The sequence below is a fragment of the Otolemur garnettii genome, unplaced genomic scaffold (genome assembly GCF_000181295.1).
Source record: "Otolemur garnettii isolate 467f Iridium unplaced genomic scaffold, OtoGar3 scaffold00114, whole genome shotgun sequence".
Classification (NCBI taxonomy): domain Eukaryota; kingdom Metazoa; phylum Chordata; class Mammalia; order Primates; family Galagidae; genus Otolemur; species Otolemur garnettii.
In genome coordinates this window covers 6,517,825-6,544,325 of record NW_003852509.1, presented here as the reverse complement: position 1 = coordinate 6,544,325, position 26,501 = coordinate 6,517,825, and the positions used below count along the sequence as shown (strand labels likewise).

The 26,501-nt window shown below is 35.9% G+C and overlaps 1 protein-coding gene across 1 annotated transcript; it reads right to left on the bottom strand.

Annotated features, from left to right (window-relative positions):
- Positions 1-12,205: 12,205 nt before the first annotated feature.
- Positions 12,206-13,174, bottom strand: LOC100950332 (olfactory receptor 11G2-like). Its single transcript, XM_003797337.3, has one exon. The coding sequence runs from the start codon at positions 13,172-13,174 to the stop codon at positions 12,206-12,208; it is 969 nt and encodes a 322-aa protein (XP_003797385.3).
- Positions 13,175-26,501: the final 13,327 nt, after the last annotated feature.

Here is a 26,501-nt window from a genome sequence, read left to right as displayed (position 1 = left end):
GATAGCATTTGGCTTTCAAATAGGAAGAAATTCTGTCATGTGAGATAACATAGATGGAATGAGATGGAATTGGAGAACATGCTAAGTGACATAAGCCGAGCATAGGAAGACAAATACTGCATTTGGAACTCAGAAGCAGAGGGTAGAATGGTGGTTACTGGAATCTGCAGAGGGGAAAGGAGGTAATGGTAATCAAAGTATACAAAGCCTCAGATGGGAGAATAAATTTTTTTTTCATATTAATAGTAGAGCATCCTTAATGTGCTAATAATTGAAAACTGCACATTTCAATATTATTAAGAGACTAGATTTTTAATATTGTCATCCTGAAAAAAATGTTAAGTATTTGACAAGATAGATGGGTGGAGCAAGATGACAGACCAGTATTCAGCTGAGCTCTCCTAGTACCAATGGGGAAAAAGAGAGAACCCAGCTATACCTGGAACAGGGACCTTACCTGGAGTCATAGCTCTGGGAATAGGTATTGAGCTAGGTACAGCCAACGATCCTAAGTGTTTGAAATCTGAGTCATTATGCAAGTGTTTGGGTTCCCTGGAATTGATTCCCCCCAACAGAGGTCCTGGATGGGCTTTCCAGAGTTTTTGGTTTTAGGGGGAAGCTGCACATTGAGTGGAAATTGAGTGGGTGGACTTGAATAGTGTACAGCAACTAGATTTGAGTACTGATTGGAGTGGATTTGCCAATGGTTTGGTGCTAGCTAGACAACCATATGGGAAGGTGTCAGTGGCCAAAGGGAGTGCCATTGTGGGAAGTTCATGAGAAGGTCTTAGTAGGGGTGTCTAAAGCATGGCCGTCTTAATTATGCCTGCCGAAATCAAAACTCCAGTCTTGGGAGAGGCTGAGGGACTTCTGCATTCTATGGGAACCAGTGTTGGGGGACACTGTGAGGTTTGTTACTGATGGATTCTGGAGAGCTTTAAGATCCCAACTTGGAGAGGTCTGAATGCTGAGGAAATAATCAGGCAACTAAGTTAGGCATAAGAAACACAGGTTGCTAGCTGTGTTCTTGGTCTCTTAAAAAAACCACAGCTCCACCTGGTGCCCTGGCAACATATATATTCTTATTTATGTTGGTCCCTTCATATATATATATCTATATCTATCTATCTATCTATCTATAAAACCTTTTTTAGTATTTTTAAATTTTTATTTTTTTAAATTTTTAAATTCTTTATCTTTTTCTCTTCTTTTCTGTGTTGCTGAGGCTACTGCAGTTTTTGGCTACTTGAGCTTTTTATGCTTTGTTTTGTTTTTGCTAATTTGTTTCGTTGGTTCTATACTTACCTTCCATTTTTTAAAAAATTTTCATCAAGAGCAAGGACTCCTGTATTTTTGGTCACAGTATTTTAGCCTTATTTATTCACTATATTTCACTCCTCTTCATTCTCTCTTTAAATAGAGACTCTTTGGCTCGACACCTGTGGCTCAAGCGGCTAAGGTGCCAGCCACATACACCTGAGCTGGCGGGTTCAAATCCAGCTTGGGCCTGCCAAACAACAATGATAGCTGCAACCAAAAAATAGCTGGGTGTTGTGGCAGGCTCCTATAGTCCTAGCTACTTGGGAGGCTGAGGCAAGAGAATCGCTTGAGCCCAGGAGTTGAAGGTTGCTATGAACTGTGATGCTATGGCACTCTACCCAGGGTGACAGCTTGAGGCTCTGTCTCAAAAAAAAAAAAAAAATACTCTTTTACTTGCCTCATCTTTCCCACATAAATCACTCATGCAATAGCTAAGATATTCCCTCCTTTTTTTGGTCTTTGTTCTTTCTTTCTTTCCTTTTTCCTCTTTCTCCTTTATTTGATGCAGCTGTATTTTTTAATTTTCTTTATCTATTATTATTTTATTATTAATATTATTTTTTCCTTTTCTTTTTTTGCTGAGTGCTGCAGTGGCATGTCTGTGGTCTGCAGGAGAGGTCACAGGAGTAGTGTGCCTCAAAGAGGCCAAGAGATCATGGTATAGGGAGCCCTTCTACCTGTGGCCCTGAAAAGACTATTGGATGGTCTTCATTGTATACTTTTTCTATTTCTTTTTAATTTTAATTTTTTTTCCTTTTTTTTTTTTTTTTGGTTTTTGCTCTTCTCTTTCTCTTCCTATTGTTGGCAGAGGAAGAACTTGGCTTTTCTCAGGGTGGTAAGAAGCTCCTTATTCTGAAGAACCCACCCAGCTCAGTCCCTCAAAATCATTGAATTACAGGCATGACTTTAATACTGTGCCAATTAATATTATTTCTTCTAGCACTCTCATTCTCTCCTGTTCCTGAGTTCTTTTCTTTTATCCCCTTCCCTTTTTTCTTTTCTTTTTCTCTTTCCTTGTTTTATCTTCTTTCTTCTTGTTTCTCCCTGCTTGTGCTTTACCCTTTTCTTCCTGTTGACTTAAGCTCTAAGACAAGGTAATTTGAAGCAAAGGAGGAAGTGAGAAGGAAAAAAGTGGTCAAGGAGGTGAAGAAGAAGAAAACACACATGAGGGGGAACCAATAGAAAAATGTAGGCAACATGGAAAACCAAAACAGAGCAACTCCCCCAAGGGATCATAACACAGCTACTGCAGAAGATTCCACCTATAAAGAAGTAATGGATTTGACAGAAAGGGAATTTAAAATAAAAGAAATGGTCAAGCAAATGGAACGAGAGAACCAAAAATCAGATGAGAGGTATGTAGAATATAGAAATAATATGGCAGAGCTTAAGGAAATTAAGGAGACAATCAAGGAATGTAAAGATGCAATGAAAAGTACAAAAAATAGGTTAGACCATGGAGAAGAAAGAACCTCAGAACTAGAGGATAAACTTTGAGTTAACTCAGGTAGTCAAAGAGGCAAAAAAGAAGAGATAGGAAGTAGAACAGTCGCTTAGTGAACTATGAGTCCAAGAAGCATTCAAACACACAAATAATAGGGATTCCTGAAGGGGAAGAAGATTGTCCCAGAGGAATGGAAGCCTTACTGGAGACTATCATTAATGAATACTTCCCAAGTTTTACTAAAGATACTGACACACTCCTTTCATATGGATATCGAACACTGGGTTATCTCAACTCAAACAGAGCTTCTCCAAGACACATTGTAATGAACTTGTACAAAGTCAAGATAAAGGAAATAATTCTGCAAGTAGCTGAGAGTAAGTACCAACTGAGCTACAGGGCAGAGTCACTGGGGTGACAGCAAACTTTTCAGCTAAAACTTTCCAAGCCAGAAAAGAAGGGTCATTTACTTTTAATTTTCATAGACATAATGATTTTCAGCCTAGAATTTTGTATCCTGCTATGTTATGCTTCAAAATTGATGGAGAAAACAAATCTTTTACAGACATACAAACATTGAGGAAATTCACCACAGCAAGACCAATTCTATAGGAAATACTTAGAACTGTTCTCAACATTGACCACCACAATGGAACATCAGGACAGTAAACAACCAGAAGCTAAAGGTCAAAACTTACCTTCCACAAATGGTGCAAGGAATAAAACTATACAGTGGACATTCAAAAAATAAGATGAATTGAACTCCACCATACATATCAATTCTCTTAATAAATGTCAATGCACTGAATTCACCACTGAAAAGGCACAGGCTGGCTGTTTGGATGAAAAAGCACAAGCCTTTCATATGCTGTCTTTAGGAGACACACCTAGCCATGAAGGACAAATCAAGACTCAGAGTTAAGGGATGGAAAACAGTATTTCAGGCAAATAAAAATCAGAAGAAAAGAGGGATTGAGATCTTATTTTCAGGTACAAGTGGATTTAAAGTTAAGAAAAAGATGGACACATTATACTGGTTAAAGGAATAATACAACAGGAGGATATTTCAATTTTAAGTATTTATGTACCCAACTTAAATACTCCCAGATTTATGAACAACATCTTGATAGGTCTGAGCAATATGATATCCCATAACACCATAATAGCCAGAGGCTTTAACACCCCTCTGACAGAACTGGCGGATCCTCTAAACAGAAACTAAACAGAGATACAAAGGACTTAAATGTGACGCTAGAACAAATGGGCTTATTAGACATATATAGAACACATTATCCCAAAGCTAAAAAATATACATTTTTCTTCTTAGCCATGGTACGTACTCCAAAATTGACAAGAGCCTAGGATACAAATCAAACCTCAGCAAAATTAAAAGATTAGAAATTATACCTTGTGTCTTCTCAGACCACAAGGCAATAAAGGTGGAACTCAATTCCAACAAAAACGTTCATCCCCACACAAAAACATGGAAATTAAACAACCTTATGCTGAATGATAGTTTGGTTCAGGAAGACATAAAAGGGGAAGGAAATCTTTAAATTCCTCAAACATAACAACAAGGAAGATACAAGTTACCAAAACCTGTGGGATATAGCAAAAGTAATCTTAAGACGGAAGTTTATCACATTAGACACCTTCATTTGAAAAACAGTAAGAGACTGCAATAACAAACTCATGGATCATCTCATGGAATTGGAAAAAGAACAATCTAATTCCAAATGCAGCAGAAGAAAATGAATAACCAAAATTAAATCAGAGATTAATGAAATTGAAAGCAAAAGGATCATTCAGAAAATTAACAAAATTTGATTTTTTAAAAAAATCAATAAAATCAATAAACCTTTGGCCAGATTAATTAGAAAAATAAAAGTAAAATTTCTAATCTCCTTAATCAGAAATGATAAAGGGGAAATAACAACAAATGCTACAACAGATGATCTCTGAACACTGCAAGAAAATTGATGAGAGAGGCAATACCCTTCTCAAGTGATAAAACAGAAATTCACAGAGGTTAGGAGACTATATTTGGCTAGAATTTCAGTTGATATATCTTTCATGAGATTAGGATGGTACCAATGGAAATTATATTTAAGCTGAATATGGTTGTAGCTGTCTTTGAGTGTTTATGTCTTTTTCTTCACTTTGGTCAACAATATGGTTTATTTTTTTGGTTTGTTTTTTTGAGGGCTTGTTTTTTAATTGAATTTGTTGCTAAAGCATTTCACTTGATAAACATACTGATTTAATAAAGAAGTACTTGAACTTTAGACTCTGGACAGACAAAAATTAATTAATCTTTGACCCTAAGGAGCTCACAGTGCATCAAGCAACTGTAGTAGGACAAAAATCCTGGAAACTCAATCTTAGCAGAAAATCCCACCCACAGGCCAGTCTCCAGACTCTTATATGTTTGTAGCTAATTAAGCAAATATGCTGTCATTGTATGCTGATAGTGATGAGAAGTTTTGGGAGAGTTGATATCTGTTTGGAAGAGGAAGGAGAATTTATTTCCTTGTTCACTTAGGCACTCTGTGGTTCCTTCATTGCCTTCCTGCCTTCCCCCAAATCCTGTGCACATTGACTCAGGGTCACAAGGTGGCAGTATAAGCCTCTTCATCCCATTCAAAACCATTTCTCATACACCTCAAGATCTGTTACAGAGAGTATCTTTTGAGTTTCTACTATTTTTTAATTCTTTATTAAATCATAACAGTGTACATTAATGCATTTATGGGGTACAATGTGCTGATTTGATATATAATGTGAAAGGCTTACATCTAACAGATTAACATAACCATCTTGTCTCTTACTTAATTGTTGTGGTAAGACATTTATACTCTGTTCTTAATAGTTTCTGCTATTTTAAGGTGATCTTTTTTCATCTGAATTTCTTGGTATTAAAATAGTGTGTGTGCTACAAAATCAATCACAAGTCTTTTGCTTTTTAGAGGGAGATGTAATGTAGCTCAGAATTTAAAGTTTTCCTTTTCATCTCTATTAACATTTATAGTTTAACTCATTCATGTATTTAAATATAAAATTTACATGTTTATATTATCTATATTTATATGTTGAAAACTGAGTAGTCAATTCAATAAACTAGTTGATTACTGATGTTGCAGGCATTGCCATAAATGCTCATGAATGCAGCAGTTCATGAAAGGGTTAAATATCTCTGACTTGTAGAACTTATATGAATGGAGGAAGGCAGGTGACAAATAAATAAGTAAGCTGTATGGTATACTAGGGGTTCTTGAGTAAAGGTGGAGACAACAATAAAGTGTATGGCGTTAGTGTAGAAGGTGGCAGTGGCAGAGGTGAAACTTTCCCCCCAGCTTTATTAAGTTTTATTTATTTATTTTTAATTTTTAAGTTAAATCATAGCAGTGTAATTAATACTATCATGGGGTACAGTGTACTGTTTCTGTATACAATTTGAAATACTTTCATCCAACTGGTTAACATAGCCTTCATGTCTTTTTCTTAGTTATTGTGTTAAGACATTTATATTCTACAATTAGAGAGATTCACATGTACCCTTATAGGATGAACTGTAGGCATGATTCCACCAACCACCATCCCTCCACCCCCCCCCCAATAATACTGGGCTAAAATTGCTTTATTAAGTTTTAAATTACAGATAAAACCTGTATAAAGATTTACATGAGAAAAAGAGACAATTCACAAAAGTAGCATTATTTTTACTTTCTGTCTTTGTAGAGGTATATTTGGCTGTTCTGTGAGACCTTCTGGGGCTTAAGTTGTCATGTACGATTTCCTCAGGAAGCTACTCTGACTTTGACCTTTTCTGAAGGCTATTTTTCTGTGGGATTGCTATCCTGTGTGTGAGGCTGATTAGCACTAGGCTCACTTATAACGGGTAATTTTGTTTGCTGTTTTATTATTCTATACTTTTAAAAAACTGCATATATATATATATAATACAAAAGTGATATGTTTATGTATGCATGATTTGTGAAATAATTAAGCTAATCAACATGGTCACCCACTTAATGCAATTTTATTGTTAGAACATTTAAGATTACTCTTTTAGCAAGTTTGGCATACACCATTGGCCCTTTGTATCCACGAAATCCACATCTGGGCATTCAACCAACTACAGATAGAAAACAGTTGAAAAAAAGAATGAAAAACAACATAAAATTCTACAAATAAAACCGATACAGTATAATGACTTTTGTATAGCATTTCCATTGTGTTCAGTATTGAGTTGTGTAGAGATGATTGAAAGTATCAGGAAGGATGTACTTGGGTTATCTGCAAATACTATGTTCCTTTATATAAGGAACTTGAGCATCCTCAGAGTTTGGTACCCTCAGGGAGGTTCTGGCACCAATTCTGACAGACATGAAGGAAAAACTGTGTACTACATTGTTTTAAACTATAATCCTCATAGATTGATCTTCAAAAGTTACTCATCCTAACTGAAACTTAGCACCCTTTGGTCATTATCTCATCATTCTCCTGAGCTGTGATTTTCAATGGCATGGTCAGGGAAAGCCTCACTGACAAGGTGGTATTTGGGAGAAGACTTAAAGGAAGTGTGAGGCTAAGAAATACACATATCTGGGGAAAGGGGGTTCTAGGAAGAGGAGACAGCAGATGTAGGTGCCATGAAACAGAAGTGTGTCTGGCATGTTTCAGAAACAGGAAGTAGGTCTCATCTCTTGCACATGTTTCCCTCATCTCCAGTATATTTAAATATGGCTTCCTCTATCATGTCACTATAATGACCATTGCATAAATCACCAATGACATTCATGTCCCTAAGTCTTATGGAGTTTTTTTGGTCCCAATGTGTATTTCTTTCTTCTCAGGAGAATCTAGCATTGCTGTTCACTCTTTGCAACATTATTTTCTTATGGCTTCAGTGATAACTCTATTCAGATTTCTTGGCTGATTTCTCAGAAAATCCTTACCTTACTGGCTACCATCCTCTATCTAATAAAATTGCAACCCTGCTTCTTTCTGATTTCCATTTCTCTGTATTGTAGATAGCCATCATTTAACCCTCAGTCTATTTTTATTCTTTAAGGTAAGATGAGACTGTTGTATTCAGCAGATATCTGGTCTAAGTTTATGTATCTAGTCAGCCAGTCTGTGCCTCTTTAGAGGACAATGTAAGCCATTCACATTAATTAAGAGAATTGATAAGCATGGAAGTGTTTTGTGTTTTATATTTTTCAAAAGTCCAGTGGATATTTTTAATACTTTCACCACTGTGGAAGTTAAGTTTTCTTCAAAATTTCTGGGTGAGTTTACTTTGGTGGTAGACCATTGTGCTGATCATTATGGAAGATTTATGGAAGATGGGTCTGGGAATATCCTGGAGAGATGGTTTAGTTATAGCAAATTTCTTCAGCATGTATATGTCAGTAACTTATTTGATTTCTCCATCACAAATGAAGCTTAATTTAACTGGATACAGGATCCTGTACTAGAAATTGTTTTGTTGTAGTAGATTGAAGGTCAATGACTTGAAAGTTTTCAGCTGAGAGATCTTCAGTCATTCTAATATTTCTCCCTTTGTAGGTTATGCTTTTCCTATTTCTGGCAGCTTGCAAATTTTCTTCATGATGTGAACTTTGGCAAAGTTAATTGCAATGTGTCTAGGAGATGCTTTTTTGGATTGAGTCTTGCTGGGGTTCTGAAACTGTTTACTATCTGAATTTCAGTATCTCTTGCAATGCTTGGGAAATTCTCCTCCATAATATCTTGGAGTAGAGCATTTGTGCCTTTAGGGCCATCCTCTTCTCCTTCAGAAATTTCTATAAGATGAATTTTTGATCTTTTACAGTGTTCCCACAACTCTCTCAAGGAATGATCAGTTTTGCTCTCCATTTGTGTGCCTCTTTGGGCATTTGAGAATGTTCAAGAGCTTTGTCTTCAATTTTAGAGATCCTTTCTACTGTCTGGTCAACTCTATTACTGAGGGATTGTACTGTATTTTGGAGCTCCTTGAATAACTTTTTCATTTCCTTGAGCTCTGCTGTCTTCTTTCTCATTCTGTCCATATCCTTGGACTTTGTCTTTGAATTCATTATTTCTTTAGACAACTTCTGTATAACTCTTTGGATTTCTATTTTCAGCTTTTTCTCCATTCTATTTATCTTATTTGCCATCCATAGTCTGAATACTATTTCTGATATTTTGGCCATTTTTTAATGAGTGGCATCTTCTGATGTATCTCTTGTCATTCCTTAGGGTCCTTGATCTACTGTGATTATTTATGTTGCCAACATTCTTCTGCTGGTTCCACTGCATGATTATTTTCCACAATTTGTCTAGTAAAGCTGGTATGGTTAGATTGAATTGAGATCTCCAAATTACCTTGTCTCAGAGTTTATGTGATGAAGAGATCTCTTGGTGTGAGGCCAAAATGAGGGGAAAGGTAAGAAACAGGCAGGGAGAAACAGGGGGATTATAAAAAGTAAAAATTAAGGAAAGTATAAATGAAAAGAAAAGGAAGAAAAGAAAATAATGGAAAAAAGAATAACCAAAGAAAGGAAAAGAAAAAATAACCTGGAGAACAGGAGAGATGGAGGTCAGGAAGAGAGGCTAAGAGCGATGAAATGGTAATGATCAGGTGTTGCTAAGGCCACGCTTATAACGCAAGGGTTTTGAGGGGGCTGGACTGGAAGGGTTCCTCAAAATCAGGTGGTTCTTACCAGCCTGAGCAGAGCCAGACTCTTCCCATGCCAAACTAGAAAGGGAAGGAAAACAGCAAAACAAAAAAATACCATGGAAAAATTAAGTAAGAGTGAAAATGAAATAGAAAAATTCTGCATTAAGGTCTTGCTAATAGTGTCTTCTTAGGGCCAGAGGTAGAAAGGTCTTTTAGCCCCCTTGAACCAGATTCGTGCTGTGGCCTACCTGTGAGGCCACATGTGTCCCCTTAGTGCTCAGAAAAAAAACCAACCAAAAGCTCACAAAATAATAATGATAAGATAAGAATAGTTAATAGAAATTAAAAATATCATTGTGTCTAATAGAGAAGAGAGAGGGTAGTGGAGTGAAGAAAGAAAAGAGAAAGACCAAAAAAAGGGAGGGGATATCTTATGTTACAGAAGCAATTATTGTGGGAAAGATGAGAAAGGTAGAGGAGTGTCTTTCCAAAGAGAAATGTACTGAGTGAAATATGGAAAGAGAATAAATGAGGCTAAAATACCATATCCAAAAAATATAGGAGCCCTTGTTCTTGATGAAGGTAAAGATAGAAGTTAAGAAAAGAACCAGCCATATAAATAAGCAACAAACCAAACACAATAATACAAAATATCAAAAATCCCTAAATAACCAAAACCAAGCAACCTTAGTACCAAATAAACAGAACAACAATAGCAACAACCCCCCCCAAAACAAACAAACAAAAAAAGAAAATACTAACAAGAAGAAAAAGAAAAAACAAAACAAACCAAAAGAAATAAACCTGATTATATATACACATATATGTACATAAAAACATATATCTAATACACACACACACACACACACACACACATATATTGCTGAATAGTCTGACTTTAGATCTCTATATATTTTTTGCAATATATTGCTGGGACATCAGTTAGCACTGTGATTTTAGGGGACGGATAACACCACTGATCTCAGAATAAACAAATTTTATACACCCTAGAATATAAGGAATTTCATATAATCAATTTACCACCCATTGCTGATTGGTTTTCTGAAAGGTTGATTCCATACTGAGGGCTTAACATTAGTCTCCCATTAAGGCTGCATTTCAGTGGTTCAGTGATTGGTCACCAGCCTTAGTAAGTGCCTATATTTTGTGCCTCTCACATAACATTCTTCATGGACACTTTATCACAAAATTAAGAAAGATGAATGAAATTGGCATGAACAAGTGAAACTGAAAGTTAAATTGATCAATCTTTTAAAGATTTGAGCCTATTACTGAAGTTGCTGTGGATAAAATTCTAAATTTAAAAATTTTCTTCCCATATACAATAGTTCTTCAGGCAATTGTTTAGCTATTTAATTGACATTTCTCACGTGAAATAAAATAAAACAACCATCTTTTCTCCCCAGAACTTAACATGAAACCTGCCTTTCAAATCCAGAAATTGTTCTCAACCCAGGTTCATGATGGCATGAAACCTAATTGCAGGTGCACCTTCTTTTGTGGAGCCAATAACTTTGAAGACTACAATTAGCATTCTGTAAATTACCTTTTTAATGTGATTCCTTTTCAATATGTTTTTGAGAGTGATGCTTGAAAAACATGGCCACAGAACAAAACATAAAACATAATTAAAACAACTATGCTAAGCAAATATTTATAGAAATAATTTTAAGCATGCTATGGCAGTAGTAAAATAAGTCACATAGTACTAACCCTAATCGAATTATAACAGTAGGAGCTGTGTTTAAACTAGTGTTACCACAAAGCATGTATGCTCTTAGTAATGCTCATGTCTTTCTAATAGTATTTAGATCATATCTGTACAATGTTCTGGGTAACTAAATCACTTTAAATTCCTAATTGTTGTCTTGTGCATGCTCTAAGAAATTATTTATTAATTCTCTAATTTCCGCAAGGTAAAGGCCATTTGTTGCAGTCTGGCAAGGTGGAATTCTTGACATTTTCCTATTCTGTTTCAGTCAATATCTCCTAGTGGAGAATTACTGGTTTACAGTGTTAATCAAGAGAGCAGTCTATGATGCTGCTCTTTTTTACATGTGTGTTGGTTGTTTGATCTCAGTAACACAAAGCAACTCTGTCTTTTTAATAACTTGAATTACATATAGAGGGTCCAGTTGGCTTAGACATAAAATTTTACTTACTTGATATTACCTTTGACACAAAATCTAATTCATTGTTGTAACATTCCTCTTTTTTTTGTCTTTGTAGTTGATCATTTATTTTTTTCTTTATTAAATCATAACTGTGTACATTAATGAATTTATGGAGTATAATGTGCTGATTTGATACACAATGTGGAATACTTACATGTAACTGATTAACATAAACATCTCCTCATTTACTTATTTGTTGTAGTAAGACATTTATACTCTATTCTTGACGCTTTTCTTTGAAAAGTGTCATTACATTGTGCACATTAGGTGAGGTCCCTCCAAATACCCTCCCTCCTCCTGGCCTCCCTCCTCCCCTTCCCTCTCCCTTCTCTTCCCTCCTTTCTGGACTACAGTTATGTTTTACCGTCCCTATGAATGGTGTGCAGGTGATTATATACTGATTTCATAACATTCTTCTTAAATAAGACCACGGCATTACATCTTGTGGTGAGTGCCATTTAAGATAATAGTAAGTCCTCATTGTATTAGTTTCTTAATAAAAATAAATAAATTTGTAGACAAATGTATCACTCATTGCTTATTCAGGTAAGTTGCACTTGGGAGATGGAAGTTGTCTTTCATTCATATTTCATGAACATCTTTTCTGGTTCTGAAGATTTTCACCAGAGCATCCTTCATATCCTTGTTCCTGAGGCTGTATATTAGGGGATTGCACAAAGGTGTTATCACAGAATAAAACAAGGTAATGATTTTTTGCATTTTCACTGGGTGTCCTGATCTAGGACTAACATACATCACCAAAATAGAGCCATAAAACAGGGTGACAACTGCCAGATGAGAAGCACAAGTGGAGAAAGCCTTTCGTTTGCCAGCCTTTGAGGTCATCTGCACCACAGCTAGAATCACTAGAGCATAAGAACAAAGGATAAAGAGAAAGGAACCAATAATGAAGATATGATTGACAGTGGAATAAATGAGCTGGGTGGTGATGTCTTCAGAACAAGACAGCATCATCAGTGGAACAGGATCACACAGGAAATGGTTGATGACATTTGGGCCACAGTAGGGCAACTTTGAAATGAGAACCACTAGAATGAGGGAGACGATGAACCCACATAACCACCCAAAGATGATGAGGCCAGTGCACAGCTGTCTGGTCATGATGCGTGGATAATGCAGAGGGCGGCAGATGGCAAGGCACCTGTCAAACGCCATGATGCAAAGGTAGATGCCCTCATCACACCCAAAGGAGAAGAAGAAGTAGAACTGTGCAAAACAACCCACAAAGGAGATGGACTTGCTTGTGGAGAGGAAGTTGGCCAACATTTTAGGGACAGTGGTGGTGACATAACATATTTCCAGGAGAGAAAAATTTCCCAAAAGGATATACATGGGTGTGTGAAGGCGCCGGTCCCAACGCACAGCACAGACAATGGCTGTGTTGCCCATCAGGGTGAGAGTATAGGCTACTGAGAAAAGCCCGAAGTAGAGGAGCTGCATTTTGGGGCTTGAGGGAAAGCCCATGAGGATAAAGTGGCTGACGGAGTTGGTAGTTTCTCTGCTGGACACATTTATTAGTCTGGAAGACATGAGGTGGTAGAGATAACTGAAACATAGAATGAAATGGAGCACGCTGTTTCTTCCTGAAAACACCAAAATTCATTATCATGTATTTTATAAAGTGTTGAACAATTAAACCTTTGTTGAAACAACAAAACTGTGAATTTCCCTACTCCTAATGAGATGATATTATTTTAATAAGCACAATAATATAAAACAGGAAAAATGTGAATTTGGAACAAATTTTTACCTTGTTAGGAACTTTAGACTCAATGTTAGGAATGAAAAGTTACGTGTTTCTGATAAATTACTTAGTTCAATTAGTCTGCTTTTTTTGTGTGTGTTAACCTGCTTTCTTGATCCATGTCTCTGTCTGTGACATTTTTAAAACAAATAACCTGATACTTCATGATTTATAAGAGTGATTAAACATCAAATAACCTGATATTTCATGATTTATAAGAGTGATTAAAAATCAACGTATTCCAGAAAACTCTCAATGTAGTGCCATGCCAGGACACAAATTAGTGACTAATTTCACTTTCATCTACCACACATTACTCAATAAATACAAAAGACCTCCATCATTTGAGGAAATATGTCCTTTTATGCTACTTCATATATTTATATCAATGTTTAATATAAACAATGCATCCTTTCCTTTTTAGGCAGCCTGATGTCCTCTACACTATGAAGAAGAGTGCCATATTTTGAACTCTCAATTGTCCTAGCTAATTTTTTTTATATATTTCCCTGTGAATCTCTGAGCTAGATATGCCCATTATAGCAACTCACCTTAGAAAGAGTAGCTGGTCCAAGTAACTGTGGCTAAGTTCAATGTGCTTGTTAGTCATAGTGATTTAGTGATGTTTGTTAGTCATAGTAAAGTAAGCTGTAGAAAAAATGAAAGGCAGATAGGATTTGCATTTTTACAAAGATTCCTGTATTCCTTCATTCATTGCTTTTGTCCCCCACATACTCCCTTTTTGTCTTTTTAGCCAGACTTTGGTATCCTTTCCATCTCATTGTGATTGCTCACTGAGGTCTTTCTCATCTAGATGAATCTGAAAGATGGAATTTTTCACTCTTCTCTCTCTAGTTACTTCTGCCCCAAGTAACAACAACAAAACAAGAAAAACTTATATAAGAAGTATATCTTTGTTACTGAAAGAAATAATTCCTATGATATGAAGGCTTAATAATCTAATGGAACTGAAAATCAACATTTGGGCTTGGGAGATTAAATATGTCTGAGAAGAGAGACCTAGCTTATTTCTTCTACTTACCGAGTAACAAAAATAATGAAAATACAGCTTTCTAAGCAATTCATCAGGTAATGTACATCTTTATTTGAAATCATAAGCCTCATTTAAAATATTACTTAGTCATCTTTTAAAGAGATAAGAAAACTAAGTGAAAAATATCCTCCAGAACTCAAGGAAACAAGAAGAAAATTTATATTTTTCAGCTATATTCTTTGCCAACTTTTTATTCTGAGATATAGTTTTCTCAAAGACAAGAAGAAAATATTTTCTATTAAATTATTTTTGCAAAACAATTTAGCACATGTAGCTCACACTTCCCACTCACTCCTTGAATACATACTGAGAAGGTCAGAGATAGGAGATAAAATATTATTCCATGGATTGAAAGGCGTATGAGGGACTTTCAAAAAATTGTAGAATCCTGTTTGTTATCTCTTATGGTTGCAAAGAGTGAACCCTAAAATATTTTTCCTCCATTGAAAGCATGTATTTATAGTCAAATTCAAGCTCAGAAGGGATTATATATTTACTTGCATCACAGCCTTTTGGGATCTGGAGCTCTCTCTTGATGATTTGATAGTATTTAACATTTATTTGTTCAAAGGAGGATATCATTTTTGAGTTTTCATTTACAATCAAAGTCAAGTTAGTACTATTCCCCACTGGTAGTGATCATGCAGTAGTAGATTCTATCATTTCTTTCTTCTTTTGTGCCCATGTATTGTTAAACTTCCCGGGGAATAATTCAGTAACAAAAGGAATTTTCATAATGGCTATAATAGGAAGCTTTACCTTAAAGCTCCCTATATGTATTTTAAAGAAAAAGAAATTATTCTTTGCCTGTCAACTATCTGTGACTTTAACATTGTTGGAAATATTTGAATTAAATTTTATGTAGAGCACAAAGCATTTCCAGTTTGAGTAATTTAATTGGCATTTAGCTATTCCCCAAATATTAATTAAATGCTTGTTATGTGACAAACACTATTTCAGATCCCAAGAATATTATAGAAAACAACTCTAAAATCTTGCCTTCACTGTACTGGAAGATGAAATAAATAACATAAATAGGATAATTACATAGTACATTGAAAAATAATATAGAGAAAAATGAAGCATAGAGTTGGGAAAGAATGCTAAAATAGGGGGATAATGATTTGAAGTAGAGTCATAGGAAAGCCTCACAAGTATGTGACAATGAAGTAATGTCTTAAAGTGAGAGAACAAACTTTATGGCTATCTGGGGGTACTGCATTCCAGGCAAAACAATCCTGGGTACCAGATGCAGAAGAAAGCATAACATATTGGAGAAACAGCAAGTAGGCCCACATAGCCGTAGCCATATAAGTGACATAGAAATTAGTAGGATATGATGGCAAGAGCTACTAGAGGAAGGGAGATCATCCAGAGTATTGTGGGCCATGGTAAGACTTTGGCTTTCCCTGTAAGAGTCAGTGGAAGTATTTGAGCATAGAAGAAAATCATGTGCTTTATTTTTTGTTCTTAAAACATTGTACCTAAAAATATACATAATGCTGAATTATTAAAAGTGCACACAACATTTAACCACCACCTGGGTGGAAGAAATGAAAAATTACCTAGATTACCAGAAGTCTCATTGTGATGCTTCCTGTTATTACTTGCTTGCTTTTAATACCACCAATTTGCCTGTTCTTGAAGCATAGATAAATGAAATCATGCAACATATGTTCCATTTTGGGGATTTTTCACTCATTAATATACAAGTATTTGGGAATATTTATCTATGATTTTGCATGTGACTGAAGTTCAATTATTTTTATTGCTGTATAATGTTCCTTTGAATGCTTATATTACAGGCATCAATCCTTTTGTTGGTGGGACATTTGGGTTTTTTCTAACCTTTGCCTTTGGGAATAATGCTGCTATTAATAGTATTAAGTGTATGTGTATCTTTGGTGTATGCTTATAAGAATTTATGTTTTACAAATATGAGTTACTAGATCCTAGGGAAGGCATATGTTCATCTTTAGCAGATAACTCCAGTTTATTTCACCTGGAACATAGGGTTCCGTCACCAGGGTGGGTCTAGAGGCTCTCTCTGTGGGTTTCTGGTGTCAGGGACTGAGTGGTTCTGCCTGGTGTTGGGTTCCTCATATATTTTAAATGTAATCCTTTATCACATGCATGGTTTGCAAATATTTTCTCTCAAGCCTTAGGGATTTTACTTGTTCCTCTCTTAATTGTTTCCTTTGATATACAGAAGATTTTTATTTTGTTATAATCTCATTTATTTATTTTTGGTTTTGGTGCTTGTACTTTTGGAGTCAAATCTAGCAAGTCATTCGTAAGACCAAAAGCACACACTTCTTCCTCTGTTTTCTTTTAAAGGAAAACAGTTTCTGGTCTTATACTTAACCCTTTGATTGATTGTAAGTTAGTTGATTTTTGTATATTGTGTGAGACAGAAATCCAATTTCATTATTTTACCTGTGGACATCCAGTTTTCCCAACACTATTTATTGAAGAGTCTATTCTTTTCCATTGTGTATTCTTATTACCTTGTAAAAGATCAATTGACTATACATGTATGAGTTCTGTTCTAGGCTTTAGACTCTCTGTTCTGTTCCACTGGTTGATGTATCTATTTTTATGGCAGGACCATGATATTTTAATTATAAATGCTGTATGGTATAGTTTGAAAACGATCTTTCCATTCATGATTTCCTTGGCTAGTCAGGAGTTTTTGTGGTTCCATATAAATTTGAGGATTATTTTTCCTATGTCTGTGAGAAAAGAGAAATATAAATTAAAACTACAATGAGATTTCCCCTCATCTCAATTAAAATGGCTAATCTCAAAAAGATAAAAAATAAGAATTGCTGATGAGAATGTGGAGGAAGGGCAACCTTCATACATTGTTGGTAGGGATGTAGTTAGTATAGTTATTATAGAAAATTATATGGAGCTTCCTCAGAAAAGGAAAAATAGAATTGCCATGTGATCTATTAATCCCATTCCCACTTATTTGTGGGATATATATTTATTCAAATATATATATTTATTTCAAAAATATATTGAAGAGATATCTGCACTCTCACATTCATTGCAACACTATACACAATAGTCAAATTATGGCATCACCTGAAGTTATGAGTGGACAAATGGGTAAAAAAAAAAATGTGGTATATGAGGACTGACTGGAATGGATTCAGCCATATATGTCTCTATTCTTTGTATTTGCAATGGAATAGTATTCGGCCTTTAAATAGGAAGAAATTCTGTCATGTGAGACAACATAGATGGAAATGGAGAATATTATGCTAAGTGAAATCAGCTAAACACAGAATGACAAATACTGCATTTGGAACTCATAGAAACTGAGAGTAGAATGGTGGTTACTGGAGTCTGCAGGGGGAAGGAATGGGGTCATGATTATTAAAGTGAAGAAAACCTCAGATGAGAAGAATAAGTTTGATTTTTTTCATATTAATAGTAGAGCATCCTTAATTATGATAATAATTGGAAACTGCATATTTCAATATTATTATTATATATATATTTTTGGCTGTGGCTGGGTTTGAAACTGCCACCTCTGGCATATGGGGCTGGCGGCCTACTCCTTTGAGCCACAGGTGCCGCCCCATTTCAATATTATTTAGAGTCTACATTTCTAATGTTGTCATCTTTAAGAGATGTTAAGTATTTGACATGATAGATATTTTATTTTTTTAACTTAATTTTTATTAATTATAACTATACATTTATGGGGTACAATGAGATAATTTGATATGTAATGTGGAATGCTTAAATCAAACTGATTAACATAACCATCACCTCACTTATTTTTTTGTGGTAAGACATTTATAATACACCCTTAGTTCTTTTGAAATGTACCCTTACTTAGTGTAGATTAGGTGAGATCCCACCAAATATACTCCCTCCACTTGCCCTCCCCCTTCCCTGTTGATTGTCTCCTCCCCCTCCTTCTTTCTGGACTATATTTGTGTTTTATCATTCATATGAATGTGTAAGTGATTATATATTGGTTTGATAATGGAATTGAGTACATTGGATACTTTTTATTCCACATTCTTAAAATACTTTACTAAGAAGAAAATTTTCCATTTCCATCCAGGTAAACATAAAGATGTAAAAATCTCCATCTTTTTTGGCTGTATAGTATTCCAGAGTATACATATACCACAATTTGTTAATCCATTCATGGATTGTTGGGCATTTGGGCTGCTTCTACAACTTGGCAATTATGAATTGGGTGGCAATAAACATTCTGGTGCAAATGTCTTTGTTGTAAAATGATTTTTGTTCCGATGGATAGATACTTAGTAATGGTATTGCAGGATCAAACAGTGGGTTAACATTTTGTTCCCTGAGAATTCTCCGTACTTCTTTCCAAAAAGGCTGCATAGTTTGTAATACCACCAGCAGTGTAGAAGTGTTCCTTTCTCTCCACATCCATGCCAACATCTGTAGTTTTGAGATTTGTGATGTGGGCTAATCCTACCGGAGTTAGGTAATATCTCAAAGTAGTTTTGCATTTCTCTGCATTTCTCTGATGAGCATTTTTTTCTTGTGTTTGTTGGCCATTTGCCTGTCATCTTCAGAGAAGTTTCTGTTCAAGTCTCTTACCCATCAAGAAATGAGATTGTTTGTTTTTTCTTAATGATTAATTTGAGTTCTTTGTGGATTCTAGTTATTAGACCGTTGTCTGAATCATAATCTCCAAAAATCTCCCATTCTGAAGGTTGTCTGTTTGCTTTACTTGCAGTGCCCTTAGCTATGCAGAAGCTTTTCAGTTTGATCAGATCCCAGTAATATATTTTTGGTGTTCTTTTAATTATCAGGGGACGACTCCTCACAAAATATTTTCTCAGGCCAATATCGTCAAGTGTTTTCCCTGCACTCTCTTCTGGTATTTTTATAGTTTCATGTCTTAAGTTTAAATTTTTTATCCAATTAGAATCAATCTTTGTTAGTGGTTAAAGGTGAGGGTCCAGTTTCAGTCTTTTATAGGTCACTAGCCAGTTCTTCCAGCACCATTTGTTAAACAGGAAATGTATGTTTTTGTTAGGCTTATCAAAGCAAATGACAATATGTGTCTGAGTGCATCTCTAGATTCTCTTTTCTGTTCCATATTTCTACATTTCTATTTTCGTGCCAGTACCATACTATTTTGATCACTATAGATTTGTAGTATAACATAATGTGATACCTTCTTATTTCTTTTTATTTCTAAGCTATTCAAGGTTTTTTCTGATTCCCTATAAAATGAAGTACTATTTTTTACAGTTCTTTAAAGTATGACGTTGGTGCTTTGATAGGGATGGCATTAAATCTGTGAATTTGGCTAGTATGGACATTTTGACAATGTTGATTCTTCCCAGCCATGAGCATGGTATGTTTTTTCATTTGTTAAAATTTTCAACTATTTCTTTTCTCAGGGTTTCATAGTTCTCAGGTCTTTTCCCTTCCTTAGTTAAATAAATTTCCATGTATTTCATCTTTTTTTACATTACTGTAAAAGGCATAGAGATTTTGACTATATGTTTGGTTTGACTATTGTTGGTACATACAAAAGCTACTGGTTTATAAGTATTGATTTTGTGTCCTGAGACACTGCTATGTTCCCTGATCACTTCTCAGAGCTTTGTAATTGAGTCCCTGGAGATTTCTTGCCTGATTGTACTGGTTAGCACATCCATTACCATGTTGAATAGCAGTGGTGACAATGGACATCCTTGTACAGTTTGAGATCTGAGTGGAAATGTTTTCAATTTTACTCCATTCCATATGTTATTGGCTGTGTGTTTGCTGTAGATGGCCTCTATCAGTTTAAGAAATGTCCCATCTAAGCCTATTTTCTTAAATGTTCTAATCATGAAAGGATGATGGATATTATCAAAAGTTTTTCTGCATCAATTGGTCTTTGTTTTCTATTTTACTTATGTGGTGTATTATATTTATATATTTATATATGTTGAACCAACCTTATAACCCTGAGATAAGACCAACTTGATCATGGTATATAATTTTTTTGATGTGTCATTGAATTGTTTGCTAGGATCTTATTCAATATTTTTGCATGGGTATTCATTAATGATTTTGGTCTATAGTTTTCCTTCTATTTTGGTTCATTTCATAGTTTGGGGGTCAAGGTGATATTTACTTCATAGTATGTGTTGGGGAGGATTCCTTCTTTTTCTGTGTTTTGGGAAAGGTTATGTAATATGAGTGCTAGTTCCTCCTTGAAGGTTTAATAGAATTCTGATGTGAAGCCATCTGGTCCTGGCATTTTTTTTGATTCTGGGAAGTTGGCATTGGTCCACATTTTCATGTTTCTGAAATGGAGGGTTTTTTTGTAGTAATCATTGAAGATTTTTTAGATTTCTGAGGTGTCTGTTGTTATTTCTCCTTCATTGTTTCTGAATGATATTAGAGATTTTCCTTTTCTGTTTCTGGGTAGGTTGGCCAAAGGTTTATCAACTTTATTAATCTTTTCAAAGAAAAAACTTTTTGTTTCCCTTATCTTCTGAATGATTTTTTTGTTTTGAATTTAATTTAATTCTGCTCTAATTTTGGTTATTTTTTTCTTCTGCTGTATTTGGGGTTGAATTGTTCTTCATTTTACAATTGCTTGAGATGATTCATTAGGTTGTTGACTTTCTCTCTTTCTGTTTCCTTCTTGAAGACTTCTAATGCTATAAATTTCCCTCTTAGGACAGCCTTTTCAGTATCTCACTGGTTTTTTAATATCTGTCTTCATTATCATTTTGTTCCTAAGATTTGATGAATTCCTTCTTAATCTTTTCTTGACCCAGCTATCATTAAGCCTAAGGTTATTTAGCTTCCATGACTTTGTTTGAGTATGAAGATTTCTGTTGCTGTTGAGTTCAACTTTTATTCCATGACGGTCTGAGAAAATACAAGGAATAATTTCTATTCTTTTACATTTGTTGAGGTTAGATTTGTGTCCCAAGATATGATCAATTTTGGTGTATGATACATGGGCTGATGAGAAGAATGTGTATTCAGTTTTATTAGGATGAAATGTTCTGTAGATGTCTGTTAAGTCCATTTGTTCTAGGGTCAAGTTTAAGTTCATTATTTTTTGTTTGGTTTGTTTTGGAGAATCTATCCAGAACTGCCAAAGGGTATTAAAATCTCCAACTATTATAGTGCAGAAAGACATCATTTGTTCATATCTGTTAGGGTTTGCTTAACTTCCTTATGAATTAAGGAGTATTAAGATAGGATGCAGGAATGTTAGTTATTGACATCTTGAGTGTTTCCCTTGACAAATATGCAGTTTTGGGTGGCACCCATGGCTCAAAAGAGTAGGGCTCGGCTCGATATGTCCGAGGTGGTGGGTTTGGACCCAGCCATGGCCAAAAACTGCAAAACAAAAACAGAAACCAAATATGCAGTTTCCATCCTTATCATTCCTTATCTTTTTCAGATTAAATCCTGTTGTATCTACAAATAAGATTGCAACCTCTGCTTTTTTCTGATTTCCATTTCCCTGTATTGTAGATGTCCATCCTTTCACCCTGAGTCTTTTTTATCCTTTGAGGTAAGGTGAGTCTCTTGTAGGCAACAGATACCTGGCCTGAGTTTTTGTATTCAGTCAGCCAACCTGTGCCTCTTTAGAGGACAATTTAAGGCATTCAAATTAATTGAGAGAATTAATAAGTATGTAGTGTTTTGGCCATGATGTTTTTCAAAGGTCCAGTGCATATTATTAATCCTCTCACCATTGTGGATGTTAGGTTTGTTTGATAAATTCTAAGTGAGTTTACTTGGTGGTAGACCATTGTGCTGATCATTATGAAAAATGGGTCTGAGTAATTCCTGGAGAGCTGATTTAGTTATGGCAAATTTCCTGAACATGTGTATGCTAGTAAAGTATTTGATTTCTCCATCACAAATGAAATTCTGTTTAGTTGGAAACAGGATCCTGGGCTGAAAGTTTTTTTGTTTTAGAAGATTGAAGGCCAGCAACTATCCTCTTCTGGCTTGAAATGTTTCAGCTAAGAGATCTGCAGTCATTCTAATATTTCTGCCTTTGTAGATAATGCTTTTCTTATATTGGTCTCCTTGCCAAATTTTCTTATTCATATTAACTTTGGCAAAGTTATTTACAATGTGTCTAGGAGATGCTCTATTTGGATTGAGTATTATTGTGGTTTTGAAACTATTATCTGAATTTCAGTATCTCTAGAAATGCTTGGGGAATTCTTCTCCATAATATCTTGGAGTAGATCATCTATGCATTAAAACTATCCTCTTCTCCTTGAAGAATTCCTATAAGACGAATATTTGATCTTTTGGAGTGGTCCCAGAACTCTCTCAAGAAATGTTCTATTCTTGTTTTTCATTTTTCTGCCTTCTTGAATGCAGATCATTCATAATTCTTGTCTTCATTTTCTGAGTTTCTTTCTTCTGCCTGCTCCACTGTATTACTGAGGGATTCTACTGTATGCTGTATTTCCTCAAATAACTTTTTCACTTCTTCGAGCTCTGCTATATCTTTCTTCATTATGTTCATATCATTGGTGACTTTGTGACTCCTGTGGTGAATTCAGCCTTGAATTCATGAATTTCTTGAGACAACTTTTGAACTACTCTTTGGATTTCTATTTGCAGTTTTTCCTCCATTCTATTCATCCTATTTGCCATACATATTCTGAATTGTATTTCTGACAATCCAGGCATTTGTCTAATAATGGCATCTTCTTTTGTATCTCCTTTGTCATTCCTTGAGGGAGTTGTTCTACTCTGATTATTTATGTTGCCAGAGTTTTTCCACTGTTCCACCCCATTTGAATTTTCCACAATTTGTCAATTAAAAATGGTGGGGTGAGATTGGATTGGGGGCCCCAGGATGTAGAGTTAACCAACCCCTTATCAAAGAACTGGGGCTTGTGATTGTGGCTTTTGCCCTATAACCTTACAAATGTCTCTTTCAGAGCTGGTTCCAGAGACTCTGAAGATCTGCTTGGTGAGATTCCATCAGCTGGCTCTGTCTTAAAGTCAGTCAGCCTCTACCCAATCCTAATGAGTTCAAGGTATTAGGCTGAAATCTCAGCTGGGGAGAAATACAAGCAACTGTGGCACCCTGCTTTCCACCAGTGATAGCTGGAGGAGGAGAATCAGTCCTTTCTTGCTAAAAAACAAGCACAACTCAACCTCAGAGGATCCACTGGTAAACAATCCATGTTGAGAGTTCTAATTCTATTGTCCTGGGCAACACAATTACTGTGCAACAGGGAGAGTTCAAAGAGTCTCCAGCAGCCTGATGGTTCAAATCCATAGGCAGTTCTATCCCACAAAACTGAGGGGATGAAGCCTGGACCTCTCTGGTGAGTTACTGAGTGAGAAAAGATCATCTGCCAGACACTGTTAGGGCAAATTTTTCCAGTGTGTCTGTCTCTTACCATGCCCCTGGATTCCACTCAAGTCACTGTTTCCATGCTATTATCCAGCAGTTCACACAATGCCCAAGCCTCTCAGGGAACTGGCAAACAATCTGGGCTCTGCAGAGGGCAGACCTTCAGACCTCCAGGTGAGGGGGTGGACTGGGAGTTGAGAATTGCAGGGAAAATATTTTTTCAATTTTATGCCAGTTCAAGAACAGCCTGAACAAGAGTGAGACCTCGTCTCTAAAAATAGCTGGGTGTTGTGGTGGGTGCCTGTAGTTCTAGTTGCTTGGGAGGCCGAGGCAAGAGAATTGCTTGAGCCCAAGAGTTTGAGGTTGCTGTGAGCTATGATGTCACTGAGGGTGACAAGGTGAGATTCTGTCTCAAATATATATGTACATATCTCATTATAACATAATGTTATTGTGTTTATATTTATATATAATCAGAAGGGAGCAAACATATATTATAATGAGATATATATATAGCAATATATTGCCAGACACTGGGTGGTACTGTGGTGATAAGAGAAGGAGAATACAGGCTGGGAACCACTTTCTAGTTTCCAAGGAGAATGGTCCTGTCATCCTGACTTAGTTGCCCTCAGTGAGTGCCTGATTGTGTCCTAAGCATTCACTTCCCACCTGCTTGGGGGTCTTAAAGCTCTCCAGAATACTTAAGAGGCAAGTCTCACAGTGTCCCCTGATAACAATTTCTGGGGTTTGTGGGAGCCACTCAGCTCACCCCAAGAGTGGAAGCCTGAGCTCAGCAAGTGCACCAGTGCCAACCCTGTTCTAGGCCCCCATGGAAATTCTTCCTGCATGACCATTCCACAATGGTGGCCCAGGTAGCAGCCACAACCTCCCCCCAATTGCAGCTCAGCCAATAGTCAAGCTGATGAGAAATCCACTCCCTGACATCAGACCCAGTTGCTGTACACTGTCCAAGTCTTCCCACTCGTCCAGGCTTCCCTCTAAAATCTAAAAACTGCAGAATGTCTCCCTCCCATCCCTAGACCTCTGTCAGGGGGCCCCCAGCCTGTCCCTCCCTCAGGGACTCACCTTCTGTGTCAGACAGCCATAGCTCTAGGCTTTCTTAGGCTTTCTCCTGTCTCCTGCAGTCCACCACAACTGGCTGTACCCTGAGAGCAATGGACAGATTGGTTCCCCCTGCCTGCTTGATATAATTGGATTCTCTCTTTCCCCTGCCTTGTTAGAGGAGGACAGCAGGGAGATTCTTCTACTCTGCCATCTTATTTGCCCCTCATACTTGTATTAAAATATGAAATTTACTATATATGTGATATTATTTAAATTCATATTTATATATTGGAAACTGATTAGTCAATTCAACAGTAATAGTTGATTACCAATGTTGCACTACTACTGTAAATGCTCATGAATGCAGGAGTTCACAAAAGGGATAATAATCCCTGACTTGTAGAACTTAAATTCAGATGGAGTAAGACAGGTGACAAATAAATGAGGAAACTATATAGTACACTAGGGGTTCATGGGGGAAAGTGAAGAAAATAACAAAATTCAGTCAAATAAAAGTACAGATAAAACTTGTATATAGATTTAAATGAGAAAAAGAGACAATTCACAGAACTAGCATTATTTTACTTACTTTCTTCACAGAGGGTTTTTTTTTTTTTGAGAAATTCTGGGGCTTAAGTTGTCATGAAAGCCACCGACAACTTTTTTTAGGAAAACACTCTGACTTTGGTGTTTTCCCAAGGCTACCTTCTGTGGGATCAGTATCTAATGTGTGAGGCTGACTCAGCACTAGGCCAATGTATGCTTAGTTATAATGGGGTGATTTCATCTGATATTTTATTATTATACACTTTGTAAAAACTGCATGTATTTATAGTATAAAAAGTAATATTTTTATGTATATGTGATTTATGAAATAAACGAAGCTAATCAACATATCACAGTTAATGTAACTTTATTGTGAGAACATTTAAGATTACTCTTGTAGCAAGTTTTGTGTACACTGTTAGCTCTCTATATCCATGAGAACCACATCTGGAAATTTGACCAACTGCAGATAGAAAACATTTGAAAAAATTTAAAAATCAACAAATTTATACAAAAAAACTATATAGTATTACAACTTTTATATAGCATTTTTATTGTATTTGGTATTATAAGTTCTCTAGAGATGATTTAAAGTATAAGGGAGGACATATTTAGGTTATATGCAAATACTATGCCATTTTACATAAAGGAGCATTCCAGGATTTTGGTATTATCAGGGAGGTCCTGGTATTGATCTGCCCAGGTATGAAGGAAAAACTGTGCAATACATTGTTTTTAACTATAATCCCCATGCTGTACTATAGATCTTCAAAACTTACTCATCCTAACTAATAATTAGCACCCTTTGGTTATTATCTTGCAGTTCTCCTGGGTTGTGATTTGCAATGGCATAGTCAGGGAAAGCCTCACTGATAAGGCAGTATTTGGGAAAAAGATTTATAAGAAGTGGGGTGCTAAGAAACATACATATCAGGGGAAAGGGGGTTCCAGGCAAGAAATAGCATGGCCTTATCTCTTCCTCGTATGCCCTCCATCTCCAGGATATTTAAATATGGCTTCTTCTACTGTGCCACTGTAATGGCGATTGCATAAATCACCAAGGACATTCATGTCTCTTGGTGTTATATTT